General features: G+C 37.9%; 2 protein-coding genes across 4 annotated transcripts in view; both read right to left on the reverse strand.

The window, feature by feature from the left end:
- The window catches only part of LOC135643385 (putative D-cysteine desulfhydrase 2, mitochondrial), a 25,850-nt gene extending 17,464 nt beyond the window's left edge, over positions 1 to 8,386 (reverse strand). For all 3 annotated transcript variants that reach the window (XM_065160252.1, XM_065160251.1, XM_065160250.1), the window contains exon 1: positions 8,249 to 8,386. The gene's annotated coding sequence lies outside the window, so the exon portion shown is untranslated. The remainder of the gene's footprint in view (positions 1 to 8,248) is intronic.
- On the reverse strand, positions 5,209 to 11,596 carry LOC135642892 (uncharacterized). Its single transcript, XM_065159373.1, has 4 exons — positions 11,407 to 11,596; positions 8,249 to 8,448; positions 6,031 to 6,491; positions 5,209 to 5,251 (listed from the first exon to the last, which is right to left on the reverse strand). Exons 1-4 carry the CDS (start codon positions 11,594 to 11,596, stop codon positions 5,209 to 5,211), a joined length of 894 nt encoding a protein of 297 aa, XP_065015445.1.
- Positions 11,597 to 14,843: the final 3,247 nt, after the last annotated feature.

The raw sequence follows: 14,843 nt of genomic DNA on the forward strand, positions 1-14,843 counted from the left end.
ACCACTCAAGGCCTAGCAACATGCTGAACTCGTTGCACATTTCAACCTCCTACGGACGTATCCTTCACATACCGAAGAGAAAGTTTCAATGCTCCATGGCGCCGAGTTTCGGTCGCCTTGGGATGGCTGCGAACATTCCATCGTCTGCATACAAGCCCATGTATGAGTACCGAATTCTTTGAGTTAGTAATTCCCCTCACCTCTGTGAGCTTTGCACAACTCTTACGATCGCTGAGCAACTCATTCCACCTTGCATAGTCTCATCCTTTACCAACCGCCTCGCTTGCCTTGAGCACCATCAAGTATAGTTGTCAACGTTGAGCCGTAGCTCAAACTCAACCATCCCAACCTTTGTGCGCTTCGCATTCTTCCAAGCTTGCCTGTTCTCGTGGTGCCTCTTGCACGAAAGGTTGGCCATTCCTCATAATGTCAATCTCAGGTGCTCGCTCCTCCGAGCGACTCCTTTTCCCTACATCTCCATACTCGTTTTCCCTCAAACGGTCGCACGTGTGCTGACTGCCCTCAACGCAGCCCCGCTAGGTCCCCCACATTTGCATACTAAGTGTTTCTATGAGTGCTTGTCCCGCTCTGATACCATCTGTCATGGACTTAGCTGGTTTTGCCTAAGTCGTGCGGCACCCTTGCGTGTCCGTCCGCAAAGGTCAGCCTCCCCCGAAGCCTCCCATATCCCTCAGGACCCACAAAAGAGAGAACGGGTTAGAGAAAACACCTCATTCGAGATCCACAAGCAAACATTTCATAGACAATGCAAATTACAAACAGACTTTACAAGCTCTGAACAGTTGCACAACAAAGGGTAAAATGGTCCACTACAGACCGAAAATCTCTTACAAGTGTCCACATGACACAACCTTTATTTACAAGCCTAAAACGGCCACCAAACCCAACTAAAATGGGACTAGTAAGCCTTCGACTGACCCTCTACATGCTAGACAAAGTATGAACATACCAAAAGACACTGACATACATAAGCATTATATCAAACATCCTGTTTAGAAGTTTGTCCGTGACAGTCCGTTACCGAACGGTATATATATATATATATATATATATATTTTTTTTTTTTTTTTTTTTAAGGCGACGTCGCGTCACCTTTTATAAAAATATTTTTTATATAAAAAATCTTATATATATATATATATATATATATATATATATATATATACCGTCCGATATACCGAACGATATACCGCTCGGTATACAGTATCGTACCGTACCGAGCAAATGTCAAAACACCGGTATGGTACGATATTTCAAACCTTGCTATAGACTATGCTACCCAAGCTTTCTTTATTTGTAGAAGCTTTTACGTTCATTGTTCAGAAATAATAACAATTTACTATTTCAATGTGAAATTTGTCAAGTTGCTAAACACCATCACACTGTTTTCCTTCTCGGCCTTACAAAGAATCCAAACCATTTGGTCTTACACATAGTGCCATTGGGGGATCTTCTAAGGTGACAAATCTGTTTGGAACCAAGTGGTTTATAACATTTATTGGTGATCATAGAAGAGTATGTTAGGTTTACCTCTTAAAAGAAAAATATGATGCTGAAAAAACTTTCAAGAACTTTCATACCATGATCCAAAATTAATTTCAAGCAAAAATACAAGTTTTAAGAACTAACAATGGTAGATAATACTTTAATATCATTTTTGGTTCCTACTTGTCAGAGTTGAAATAATCCACCAATCTTCATGTGTTGATAGACCCCAACAAAATGTACAGAACGAAAAAATAGACACCTACTTGTAGTAGCACGCTCTCTTTTATTTACCACTTGTGTTCCTAAATATTTTTGGGGAGATGTCATTCTTATTGCTTCATATTTGATTAATCAAATGCCTACCAAAATATTTAATTTTCAAACAATCTTGATCATTTATCCGTATGTAAAATTGTTTAACTCTCTTCCACCAAAGATATTTTGGTGCATTATTTTTTTCCATATTCATAACCATCACCGAAGTAAACTTGAACCTCGTGCATTAAAGTGTGTGTTCACTAGCTACTCCCCAACTCAAAAGAGTTACAAATGTTATGATCCTATATTGAAAAATATATTTGTCACTATAGATATCATATTCTTTGAAAACCAAGCAATCCTGTTCAGGGGGAGAATTCTATCCAAGAAAATTGTTTCTGGAACTATCTCTACCAATCCCTATTTCCTTGTCAGATTCATCTCCTTTTTTCCCTCTGCCAAACCTACCTAGCCAACAACCAGCTATTCCCGTTGATACTCCTAAACCCAAATCTCCGACACCACAACCTGCTATTGAACAGTCTAGTTCAAGGGAGAGTCATCACTATTATTGCTCGTGTGTATTCAAGATAGTGGAATCTAGAAAAGTTCCTGAGTACTACCAAGAGTCTGAACCATATCCAGACATTGGTAACTCTATTCCTTCCTCCGATCTTGAAGTTCTCATTGCCACTGGATCTTGATGTTCTCATTTCCACTTGTACAATGCATCCTATATCTAAAGATGTGTTCTATAATAGATTGTCTCCGGCCAGGCTTTTACAACTCACTTGTATGGTTTAGAAGTTCTAAAAAATATATAAGATTAATTCTAGAATAGAGAGAGGCAATTATGAAGGAGATGAGAGCTCTTCAAGAAAATGATACTTGAAGCATGGTGCATCTGCCAAAGGGGAAAAATCCAATGTGAAGCAAATGGGTGTTTACTATTAAATATAAGGTCGATGGTTCTATTGAAAGATACAAAGCCAGATTGGTTGCAAAAGGATTCACTCAAACATATTATCACGGACAAAGTTATAAATGGGGTGTTTGATGTAATGCTCATGTATGTCCGTGTCTTTCGATTTTATTCATACTTTGCACAGCATATAAAGGGTTGACAATAGGCTTAGCAACCCCATTTTGGTTGGCTTTGGTGGCTGTTTTAAGCTTGTAAACGAAGATTATGTCATATAGGCATTTCGGTCTGTAGTGAACCATTTTAGACCCTTTATTGTGCGACCATTCAGAGCTTGTAAAGTCTATATTTATAATTTGCATTAACTATAAAGTGTTTGCTGAAATGGTTACTTGTGGATCCTGGGTAAAACGTTTTCTCTAACCCATTTTCTCTTCTATAGGTCCTTAGGAACCATAGGAGATTTTGGAGAGGCTGACCTTTACGGACGAATACGCAAAAGTGCCGCACAACTTAGGCAAAACCAACTAAGTTTGTGACATTTGGTGTCAAAACAGGACAAGCACACTTAGAAACACATAGCATACAAACGTGGGGGACGAGGCTACGTCTAGGGCAGCCAGCACGCGCGACCGTTTAAGGAAAACGGGCATGGAGATGTAGGGAAAGGAGCCGCTCAGAGGAGTGGGCATCCAAGATTAGCATTCAAAGGAATGGCCAACCTTTCGCACGAGAGACACCACGAGAACAAGCAAGCTAGGAAGAATGCATAGCGCACAAAGGTTGGGATGGCTGAGTTCGAGCTACGACTCGACGTTGGCAACTAAACTTGATAGTGCTTAAGGTAAGCGGGGCATTTGGTAAAGAATAAGACCGTGCAAAGTGAGATGGGTTGTGTCACGACCCGAGTCTGATGAGCCAACTGGCCAATAACTCCATTTTGGTCCTTCAACCACAGAGCAAAATGCTTAAGCGGGAGTTAACATAGTACACTCATCAGGCCCTTATAAGCTAATCATACACATTGCCCACTTCCGATGTGGGACTAATGGGATGTTACAATATCCCCAACTCAATTAGCTTGACGTCCTCGTCAAGGCCCGACATAACCCAGATCGAACCCTAGCATAGTGCATGTGAGGTTTAACTCAGTGGTGGCTCCACGCCGTGATGAGTTCTCGACTCCATCCACGGGTAGCCCTTTCCTACTCGAGCCCTCTCACCCTGCCCAAATGCTAGGTAGGCTCTGATACCAAATGTCACGACCCGAGTCCGATGAGCCAACTGGCCAATAACTCCATTTTGGTCCTTCAACCACGGAGCAAAATGCTTAAGCGGGAGTTAACGTAGTACACTCATCAGGCCCTTATAAGCTAATCATACACATTGCCCACTTCCGATCTGGGACTAATGGGATGTTACAGGTTGCTCAATGACCGAACGAGTTGTGCAAAGCTCATAAAGGTAAGGGGAATTGCTAACTCAAAGAATTCGATTTCATGCAATGGTTTGTATATGGATGATGGAATGTTCATGGCCATCCCAAGACGATCGAAACTCAACGCCATGGAGCTTTGAAACTCTCTTTGGCATGGAAAAGATACATCCGTGGGAGGCTGAAGTGTGCAACAAGTTCAACATGTTGCTAGGCCTTGAGGGATGCAACGAGGGCTGTATTGGCGTGCAATCGCAATCTAGCAAGTGCGTTGGCGGGGGCAAAACAATACATAGTTTGCTCAGCAAGGCGGAGTAGTCCAAGGGGATGGTGGTCTCCGAAACTTCTAAAGGGAAGGATACGAAGACAAAAGTTGCTCCAACAGGACATATATCCAGGAGGGATAAGTCCCGGTTCTCCAGAAGGAGAACCATGTGCAACGAACTGCATATGTTAAAGAGGGGGTACCTCAAGACAATAACTCCACAAAGCTCAATGGACTGAGCGAGCAGCGAGGAGTCATCATATGATCTCGCATGAGGTAATGCATTGGTGGACGTACTGCGAGATCAAGTGAGGGAGCAATCCAAGGCAACACCAAATGAAGGCACACTTGGAGCCATGTTCACATCATCTGCCATGTTCTTCATATACACGAGTATGACTCAAGGAAAAGCCATACCACTCAAAAGGAATCTGATATTCAACACTGAGGCTTAACATTCATGAATCAGTTTATAAATTCATTACCATATCAAACTTCTACAGATAATCTTAGAGTTCTAGTTGCTTATGTCAACACGTATACCAAAATTTTTCCTGTCAATATACCCTAAGAATGACCTCCATCCTACTGTCATTCACCTCTACAAATCTGACTATTTTGCATGGGAAATTTAGCAGGACAACCAAATTAGCAGTAATTTCTAACTGAACTCATTGTATAAAAATATACAATAGCTTAAACTTTAAATATGCAATACCTAGTGTCTATCCCGCAAGACCAAAAAGGCCAAAGTAGCAAACTAAATGCAAAAGAAATTAGAAAGCATGAGAAATTATATACCATCATGAATTCCCAGCTTTAGTTCCCATCATCTGCTCTAGTTTCCACCATGTTTGCGATCCTGAGATCAGCAGAACATCAATCTGAGAATGATGGTAACCAACAAAAATGTCCTTTGCAAAAGCCTATCAAATGCTCTCCAAAGAATTTTCTGCTTTTATATTCTACATAAACAATAAAAGTTAACAGTATTATTCTAACTATTTGTAATTGGTTATAGGAATCTTTCCCTGCCTATGAGTCCAATTGAGAATAATATCACTAGTGTTTTCTATATTAGTCCTCCTTTCCCGGCTATTATTCTTACTGTCAGTCCTGTCTCTGACTCTAAGTTTCCTGTCTCTAACATCATACCGCTGCCACTAATAGTTTTGAGTGGAATTCTATCTAATAGTTAGTTGTGTCTGATAGTCAATAGTATTAGCCTAGGAAAGAGGTTTTACTATCTAATAGTCAATAGTTGTGTCTGATAGTCAATAGTATTAGCGGCGGGCTAATAAACATTAGTGAAAGAGTGGAAGACAGGGTATTGAGAACGAAAGGTAGGATCGGTAGCCTAGGAAAGGTGAACCTACAGACTGAAACGCCCCGATCCTATGGGCAAGCGATTGAACTTATTCTTGCGAGTAGATCAATGCCCCTTCCTCTTTCGTGTTTGTTTTATTGATCTCTTAATAATGTTTGGAATGAGGTTTTACTGTCTTCTCTACCTTTCCTCGAACAGCCAATGCTAATTGGCTTACATTGTATGATTAATGCATCTATATTTCTTCTTTGGACGTATCAATACAACCTCTCAGATACTACTACAAGCAATATCACAAGTCAATTAAAACTTACCTTTCTCTGATGCTGAGTACATCCTTGAGTATCTCTGATAGTTTCTCTAGTTTTTCATTCATCTGCTTCTGTTTGGTTTCTTCTGTCACGGATTGAGACCTTAAGAAATTTTCAATGTCTGTTTCCAGTAATTTAAGTTGCATATCAATATTCTCGAGTATGTGCTCATGGAAGCCTTCTGAACTGTCAACCATCTTCGGAAAATTCGACATGTCACTGCTCACAGATGCCAGAAAAGTTGGTTGTCCACTATCTCCTGATGGTTTGTCTTCATAATTTCCAGCATCTTGATCTTGATGCTCACATTGTTCTGATAAAATTGAAGAGTCTTTTGACTTTGATACTTCAACAGTATCCTCTTTTGGAGAGACGAAATGAATCTGTCCACAGGAATCTGATATGTTATCTTCAGGTTGAATGGCAACTTGTCCAATTAGTTGTGTTTCCTTCAGAGAAATTGCCTAAAGCAGTTTTTTCCCACATAAGTCCACCATATAGAGCTGATTTAACATACAAAATTGGTATATGATGAAATTGTAAAAAGATTCCCTTTAAGAATAGCCAGAAGATCTTTCCTGGGAAATAATAACCACAATAATTTAAATAAAGGATTGCCAGTGTAGAAGATGCCATGATGTGCATGTAAGATGATGCCCTAAATGCACAAGAGGTGCAGAACAAAGAAGTTTTATTAGGCTGCAAGTTACATGTATGCAAACCTTACTTCCTAGTATCTACCACGTGTTGTCATGGACAGTTCATAAGGAATGTGTTCGACGTAATGTCTCTGTATGTCGTGCTTTTCGATTTTGTTCATGTCTTATATAGTATATATAAGGAGCTTGCAGTGGGCTTAACAGCCCCATTTTGGTTGGGTTTCGTTATTGTTTTAGGCTTATAAACATAGCACAGCTTATAGTATGCATGGTAACCTTATTTTTTGTTGGGTTATATTTCCATTTCAAGCTTGTAAATGGAGCATATGTGCAGCAATGACATAGAGGCAAAACAACCCAAAAACAAGGCCTTTAGCAGCCATTGGATGTTTTCCACCAAAAATATTAGCTATCTCAGCATCTTGGAGTTAGCCGGGTGGCACAAGGTTAGATGGGTCGTGTTTTGAGTTGGTTTGTCGCTTGGCTCTATGATAGTGTCATATGGGCACTTGTGCATGGGGACTTTTGCGCATGGCGGACTGCCTTAGATGCTTTATTGCACAATCGTTCAAAGCTTGCGAAGTCTATCTTTATATTTTCCATTGTCTATCAAGTGTTTACAAAATTGTATGCTTGTAGAATCCAAATTTAACACTTCTATTGACCCGCTTTCTCTTTTGTAGGTCCTTACGGGACCCTGCAAGGTTATGGGGAGACTAACCTTTGCGAACGGACATGCAAGGATGCTGCATGACTTATGCAAGACCCACCAAGTCTATGACAATGCGGTGTCCAACTACCCAGCTACTTATGTTGTGGATGACTGCAACGACCTTTGGAAGATTGAACACATTTTCCACAAGACCAAAGAGTACATTTATTGTGGCTGGTAGTGATTATTATATGACCACAAGTGGAAACAGATATTCTGATGTGTTTTGACCTTAAAGGTGGAAAGCTATGCTTCAACATTTAACACAAGTACATCTCCAACTTAAGATCCAAATACAAGCAAGAATAAAAAAGAATGAACTAATATCACTTATCCAGTTTCTTCAATGAAAAATAAAAACAAGAACCAACCTACGCTTGTCAGGATATCACTTGTAGTTTATGGCTCAGACATGAGTGCAACTTCTGACAGCAAACCGTGTCAGACTAATTTATATCTACAATCTTTATAAATTCAGTAATTCTCAAGGAGGGTCCTCCCAGAAAATACAAGCTCACATCATGTGTGTAGTCCTGCATGTGGACTGACTTAAATTTCATGGATTCCTATTGCTGTGACTACTTTACAAGAACTCATATGAGTCCTATAACACAAAATTACTATACTTTCTCCACAAAATAAAGCAATAAACAATATAGTGATAAAAAAAAATATTAGATGGAAAACACCAAACTTATTTAACAATAAGGTGAATATGCACAATTAACCTCCCATGAGTTGGTGGTATCATGAATTTTCACCTCACTAATAATTGCTAAAAATTTATCGAACACCTCAATGTAGTCACAAGAAATATCAGAAGAAAAAGAACAAACTTAAGAATTTTCACCTCATTAATCTTTGATGAAAGTTTATCAAGAACCTCAATGCGATTCTTTGATTTCTTTAAGGCCTGCATCAACTTCTTCTTTTGTATGAGTAGCTCCCTTGCCTCAGTTTCCTTTCCAACTTGGATGCTCATAGCAGCTCTGCTTCGAAGATTCTCAGCTGCCTCTGTTAGACGCATGAGCCTCAATCGTGCAGCATTGGCTGGCACAAGAAAGAATGCTTTAGAGTATCAATAATCTGCATATGAGCCATAAATATTGTTCAATCTAGTTGAAAATATGGTCAATCAGTGCGACACCTGAGAAGATTTTCACTTACATGTTCACAAGAAAAAGAAAGAATACTTGGGAACTATAAGAAACAGAAATGTAGCTAGATTAACACCTGACAATGCCCAATGGCAGAGGAAACCACACAAAAACCTCGTGGGTGGTTCCTATTAAGAATATGTACTTCAGATTCCTGAGATGGCTGGCCCTTTGCTACTCCAAAGAAGCACCAGCCTATAGTGAATTCTTCATATCTAACTCTAAAATAATGATCGTAGCCAAGTTATACTTTAAGATCAATAGTGAATTCATCATATCTAACTCTAAAATAATGATCGTATCCAAGGTTATATTTTAAGATCAAGTTCGGTCAGAAAAAAACGACCAGGTCAAGACAAATCAAAAAATATTTAGACAATGAAAAAAAAAGAGGAAAAAAGAAATAAAAATACTCAATCATATTCTATAAATATGCTTGATTAAAAAAATTAAAAGGAGAAAGAGGAGAGTAGGAGGGAGGAAAAATGGCTAGGAAACTCTCTAATTGTTATGAAAACCAATCTTCATCGAGCAGTCTATAGTTGTAGGTTGTTGGACCCCATGTAAGGTGACAGTTATCGGGCTCATATAGATAGAATTGGATATTTCCACTATAAAATACAATTGGAGAGGATTCTTACGTGAAACTTGATCTTGTGTGACATAGGATTAAGACACTTATGATTATCCTTTTCCTCACTCTCTTTGCTTCCCCTCTATCTCACTATCCTTCTGTAGTATGACAGTAGTGTCATGCAACAATGACAATAATAGAATCCAACTTTTTGAGCTCTCATTCTTCCTCCTCTCTCGCTGTCCACCTCTTTTGTTCCTCTTATAGTTGTTGCATGTGGTAATTGCAATCAATAATGCTCCTCCTACTCTTTCTCTATTCCTTTCCTTTTCTTTCCCTCTTTTTCTCCCTCTTCTTCCTCTAATACTAACTGATGGTGTGATTTCTAGTAATTAGATTGAGAAATTAGGCATAAATGTTTTGAGCCAGTGGTTTAGTCTTATTAAGTCAATGATTTGGTTAACCCATCCAATCGAGTCATGACATTATGAGATTATTTCCGCTCACAAGATTTACTGAGGTTGAACATGATCCAATAGACGATTGTATTTATGCTGGTGTCAAAACCATTCTCCCGAGAGGAACAACATGGCATAGAGGGGAGAATAATGAATGAACCAAGAAACTTAAATAATAATGATGTGAACCTTAGGTTGTCACACCAATACAACCCCTAACTCCTATCTTGCTAAAACCCCAAGCCCCTGATGTTGGTCTGAAGTTGCAACAAAGATTGAGTTGGTAGTACGAAATTACAATTTACAATCTCATGAAAGGAAACAAAAAAGATTCATAATGTATTCATGATTGTGTTGAATTAATTATAGCAACTATAAAGGACAAGACAACCATCGAACCATGCAATTGAGTTTCGTATTCTACAAAATCAAATTAAATAAGAAATTTTCAGAAAATTCTGTTCTCTAATTTCATGGCTGTCGAAGCCTAATTTATGCTGAAATTTCATCCTATATCAAAGCTAGGTCTGATGATGCTTGGATTGTTCATATAGTCAAGACTACTTGGTCTACCACATAGTTGGAATTAAGAAGAGTAATGATGTCATTTCCACAGAACTTCATGAAATTTTCTTATTCATTTAATCTTAGCAGTCCCCTCAACAATTCAAATCAGAAGGTGAAATAATTGGAAGAACACAACTGGTATGCTTCTCATTGGATCGTCAGACATGAAACATTAACTGGGAGAAAATTGAATATATAATTGGTCTACAACTTTTAGTGCTCCTAATGCTAGCAAAAGTTTCACTTTGGCAATGCCAACCAATAGCCCTTTAGGACTTGAGTACATTCATCAGTCTCTCAAATATGATGTTGTACTTGGAAAACCAGAAACCTTTTGATATTTAAGAAACACAATGAAAACACTAATGCAATTTTAATTCTTGCATGCATGGGCATCTAGGAAGGTACTTATTTGGTATGGGCTGCAATAGAAGTTAGGATGGACTTATTCCGTAGTTAATGGAATCTAATTAGATATGCAGTTATTTCATGGAGATTAGCAGACCGTAGGTGTTACCTAAGGACTGGAAAGTTGGGAGAGCATAGATGAGTCCTTATGTTATACGGAAGGGAGATCAAGAATGTAGAAGGGAAAATTATTTGGTTAACAATTTTTTTAATCTTATTTCTTGTTTAGGGCAGTCATCTCAAAATTTGGCTACTAATTTCTCCTTCTTGCCAAATTTACCAATCCATTATAAGGAAGGAGAGAATCCAATATTGACACTATTTCTGGGCTTTGAGCTACAAAGTACAGCCTATGGATCAATGGTGAATCTAGTAGGATAATTGGGTGTCCAAACAAAGGGGAAAATCAGGTTTCACCAATTTTTCTGGGACTTTGGTATAAGTCACACTAATTGTGAAGGCACCTATTGCTCTTTCCTATCTGCATCTATCGCTCTTTCTTACTCAAGAATCAGTCACATTTTCTTGAACAAGATACGCAAAAGGAAGAAAAATTATAGTAACATATTTGCTTCTGGACTTATACCGCCGGTTTCCCACAAATTTGCTTCTGGACTTGAATTCTACCCCTTACATATTCAATCATCAAAATTATAGTAACATAAGAAGCAGAGACATGATACGTGACTTAATATGCTCGTTCCGGTCTCTAAATCCAGATTCCCTGACGCGAATTCCTCGTCAAGAAATCATAAAAATTACAATTTTTTTATCACACCATGGCATAGAACACAGTTTCATCTTGTAGTACTCGCATATAAGGAAGAGAGAGGGAAAGGGTTACCTTTGGAGCGGGTGGCCTCCGCCTCGGCGCGAAGTTGGTCGAGTTGAATGCGCAGCTGGCGTGAGCCGGCGTCGCGGTGGAGAGGATGGCAGAGGGCCACCACGAAGGGCGCCGTCGTCTTGCGTGCCCTAATTGGAGTGCCGCCGATGCTCCACGGCGGGATAACGACTCCTCCGTACTGCAAAGTCATCCTTCTCTTTGATACCTGATACAAATTATATAATTATATATATATATATATATATATATATATATATATATATAATTCTATTTATTTATTTATTTTACTTTCAACTAACGGTTTCAATAATAATGTAGAATGTGAAGAAATCTATAGAGAATTTAAATGAAAAATCAGTACTTTTGGAACCCAAAATCTAATTCTCACCTCCCATGAGAGGAATTTATTCTAATTTTTAGTTTCACATATTCTCTCTCTCTCTCTCTCTCTCTCTCTCTCTGTCTCATGTCTAGGAGCACTCGTTTTGCTTGCGTTAAATTTTGATACAAAATAGTCTATATTCTTTGTATGGAATTGAATCCAAGACATAGCAACTGCATAATGATGCATTGACTTTCCTATCAATAATTAAAATATTTAGCAAGTAGACTAGTTGGTATCTACCAATGAAAATTGAGCTCCCACAGACACTAAACATCTTAAACAATTTTTCACCCTTTTTTGTTTTCCTTCATCTTGTAATAGACATTATCATTTTACATAACGACACTGTAACATTGTCCACTTAATGTGCATGCTTTCTTTTTGCTAATTGATTGCATCATACATTCCATATTTTGATTTCCATCACTTGGACTTTATGAAAGCGGCTAAATATATTCCCCTAAATTTATTAATTTTGGAATATACTTGAAAATAATTGGCAAGTAAGGAATATTTCATCTTTATGTAGAATATTTTATTCCCTTTGACCTGATTTGATGATATTTATCTCCTTATGATTTAATTATACTCAAATCACCTAGATAGAGTAATTAATAGGATTTGTTAATTTAAAAAATTATTTATTTTTTCTTGATTGAATCCTAAATATAATTAAATTGTTCTCTGTCCCCATCCCACGATGAGTGGAGCGAGGTTCCGACTCAAATAGAGACGTGCGAATGTTCAAGAGATAGGTTCTTTAACTCATCATTTTTATTATTATGTAAATCTTTTTTTTTCATAGTTATGATAGATATAGTCTGATAGGTGAATTTTTGAAAAAACAAACTTTAAGAATATTTTAAATATTGCTCCAACTTTAAGAAATTTTCATTGAATTTTTTTTTTCAAAAATAATTATTCTACCTTTGATCCTCACCCTTCGTCCAACCCCAGGTCATGCCTTTGCCTCGCTAATTACCTGTTGCCCATGGTGTAAACACGATCATGTGCGGAGGCGACCAACGGTGGAGGTCATGCCCTTACCAAACCTCAATAACCACCTCTATCATCCATAGGCTCTCATTATTATCGATCGTGGATGAGAAAGGAGAGAGGATAGCCCATGCTATCGGTGCGTGGTTCAAGGGATGGTCATAGGTCTCACTATTAATCATAGGGGGCAGGAGGTGTGCATTCGCTATCATTTATAAGTTTCCTTGTGTCATCGATCATGGGTGAAGAAAGAGAAAGGACAGCCTGCACAACCTTACCATCAATCTTTTTTGGGAGGGGGGACAAGGGGTCTTCATTGTCCTAGAGACAAAGGAGATATATGGAGGTAGGGGTAAACACAATCAATCACGTCATTCATTATATAGGGAAGGGGAAGGAATTTTAGTAAATCTAGGAATTAATCGAGAAATTTTGAAATAATATTTTAAAATTAAGAAATCCTATTAATTACCTAGTCTAGGTAGGTTATTTGATTACATTTAAATCATATCTAAGGATAATATCATCAAATCAGATCAGGCAATAAAATATTTCAGACACGGTGAAACATTCCCTACTTTTCAATTATTTTTAGATTTATTCTGAATTATTCTTACAGTAAAATAACAAAAATTATATATAATCAAAACTAAACTTGTAATCTAGACTAAACAGGGTTTTTTACACTTGGACAGGTATAATACAGCAACATTCCTATTTAAGATCTTTGATTACTTAACATACTTTTTCTTGTTTTTTTGACCAAAACAGGTTAAGTAGATGTCAGTGACATTAGATTTTGTGTATTTTGGATGAATTTCTTTTCTGGACTTCATCTGAACATGATTGTCAAAGAGAGAAATGATCACACTATGAACACATTCAAGAGCTTCGTGGCACAACTCATGAAGATATATATATTATTTATCAGATGTGGAGCTAAGGGAAGTAGGCTCCTGTTCATGAATGATGGTGGTGTTTGTGTGATAAAGTTTGACGTGTAATCCTAAGGCAGTGCTAACCAGTTGATACTGACCTAAAGTAGTGCTGTCCACTTCACTTCATCCCTCCATGCCTGCATGGGCAGAGCACTTTGTCTCCCTTGGCTTAACTGGTACGGCAATGAACATATCAAATGAACACATGCAGTGCCTCTTTTATCTCAGTATCGTTTAACAAAACTATTACGTAGCTCTTTATGCAGGAAATAACTGAAACTACTGTTGTCAGATGCTCATGTAGAGCATGCTGTGATGGTGGAAGTGTTGCTTTTAAGTACCTGTTGATATGTGAAACACAAGTGATGTATCATCGTTCACCAGCTACTCCCTACTATGTTCAAGAAAAAATATCATGCTTAGCTAAGAAGGAGCAGAAGAGGAAGAAACATACATAGCATACAATCATTCTTTCCAGCATGATGCTATGCAGCAATCACCTTGTTAATAAAATCATATTTTGAATATTTATCTGTTGATTATGTTAGGTGTTAATTAGGTCAGATTGCTATCTGTTGATTCCTTACTTCAACCTGACAGTTTGCAGGACTTTGAAGAGCTGCAGCTCAAATATTCAGATATTCTGATATTGTTCAACATTAATAATAAATTCTTAAAGTTTGAACATGTATCTTTAGTCATCATCGAACAATCGGTAGAGATCTATTATGAGATCTAAAATAGTGCTGTAGGATGTCAGAGGTGTAAGATAACCTTTCATCCTTTTCGATTTGTGATCGAGACTGGTATTGAAGGTGTTTTTGAAAATTTTTTCTCCTTAAGGAATTGATAGATGAATTTGTGCTGTAATCTTAGCCTAAATTCGAGCTTTGACTGCTGGATTAATAGAATTTATAGCAAGGACTTTATGCAGCTTTCTATCTTATGCCTCATAAAGATTTATCATCTTGTTTAAGAATATCAATATGATAAGATATGATAGAACATTGTTTCCCTTATTCTTCATGCTATCTTATCTCTCGATCTCCATCTCATTTCTCATTTAGACACGACATGAGTGGGGGGCGACGATGAAAAATCTATACGTTCTTTATATA

The sequence above is a fragment of the Musa acuminata genome, chromosome BXJ3-7, assembly GCF_036884655.1.
Source record: "Musa acuminata AAA Group cultivar baxijiao chromosome BXJ3-7, Cavendish_Baxijiao_AAA, whole genome shotgun sequence".
In the NCBI taxonomy this organism is placed as follows: domain Eukaryota; kingdom Viridiplantae; phylum Streptophyta; class Magnoliopsida; order Zingiberales; family Musaceae; genus Musa; species Musa acuminata.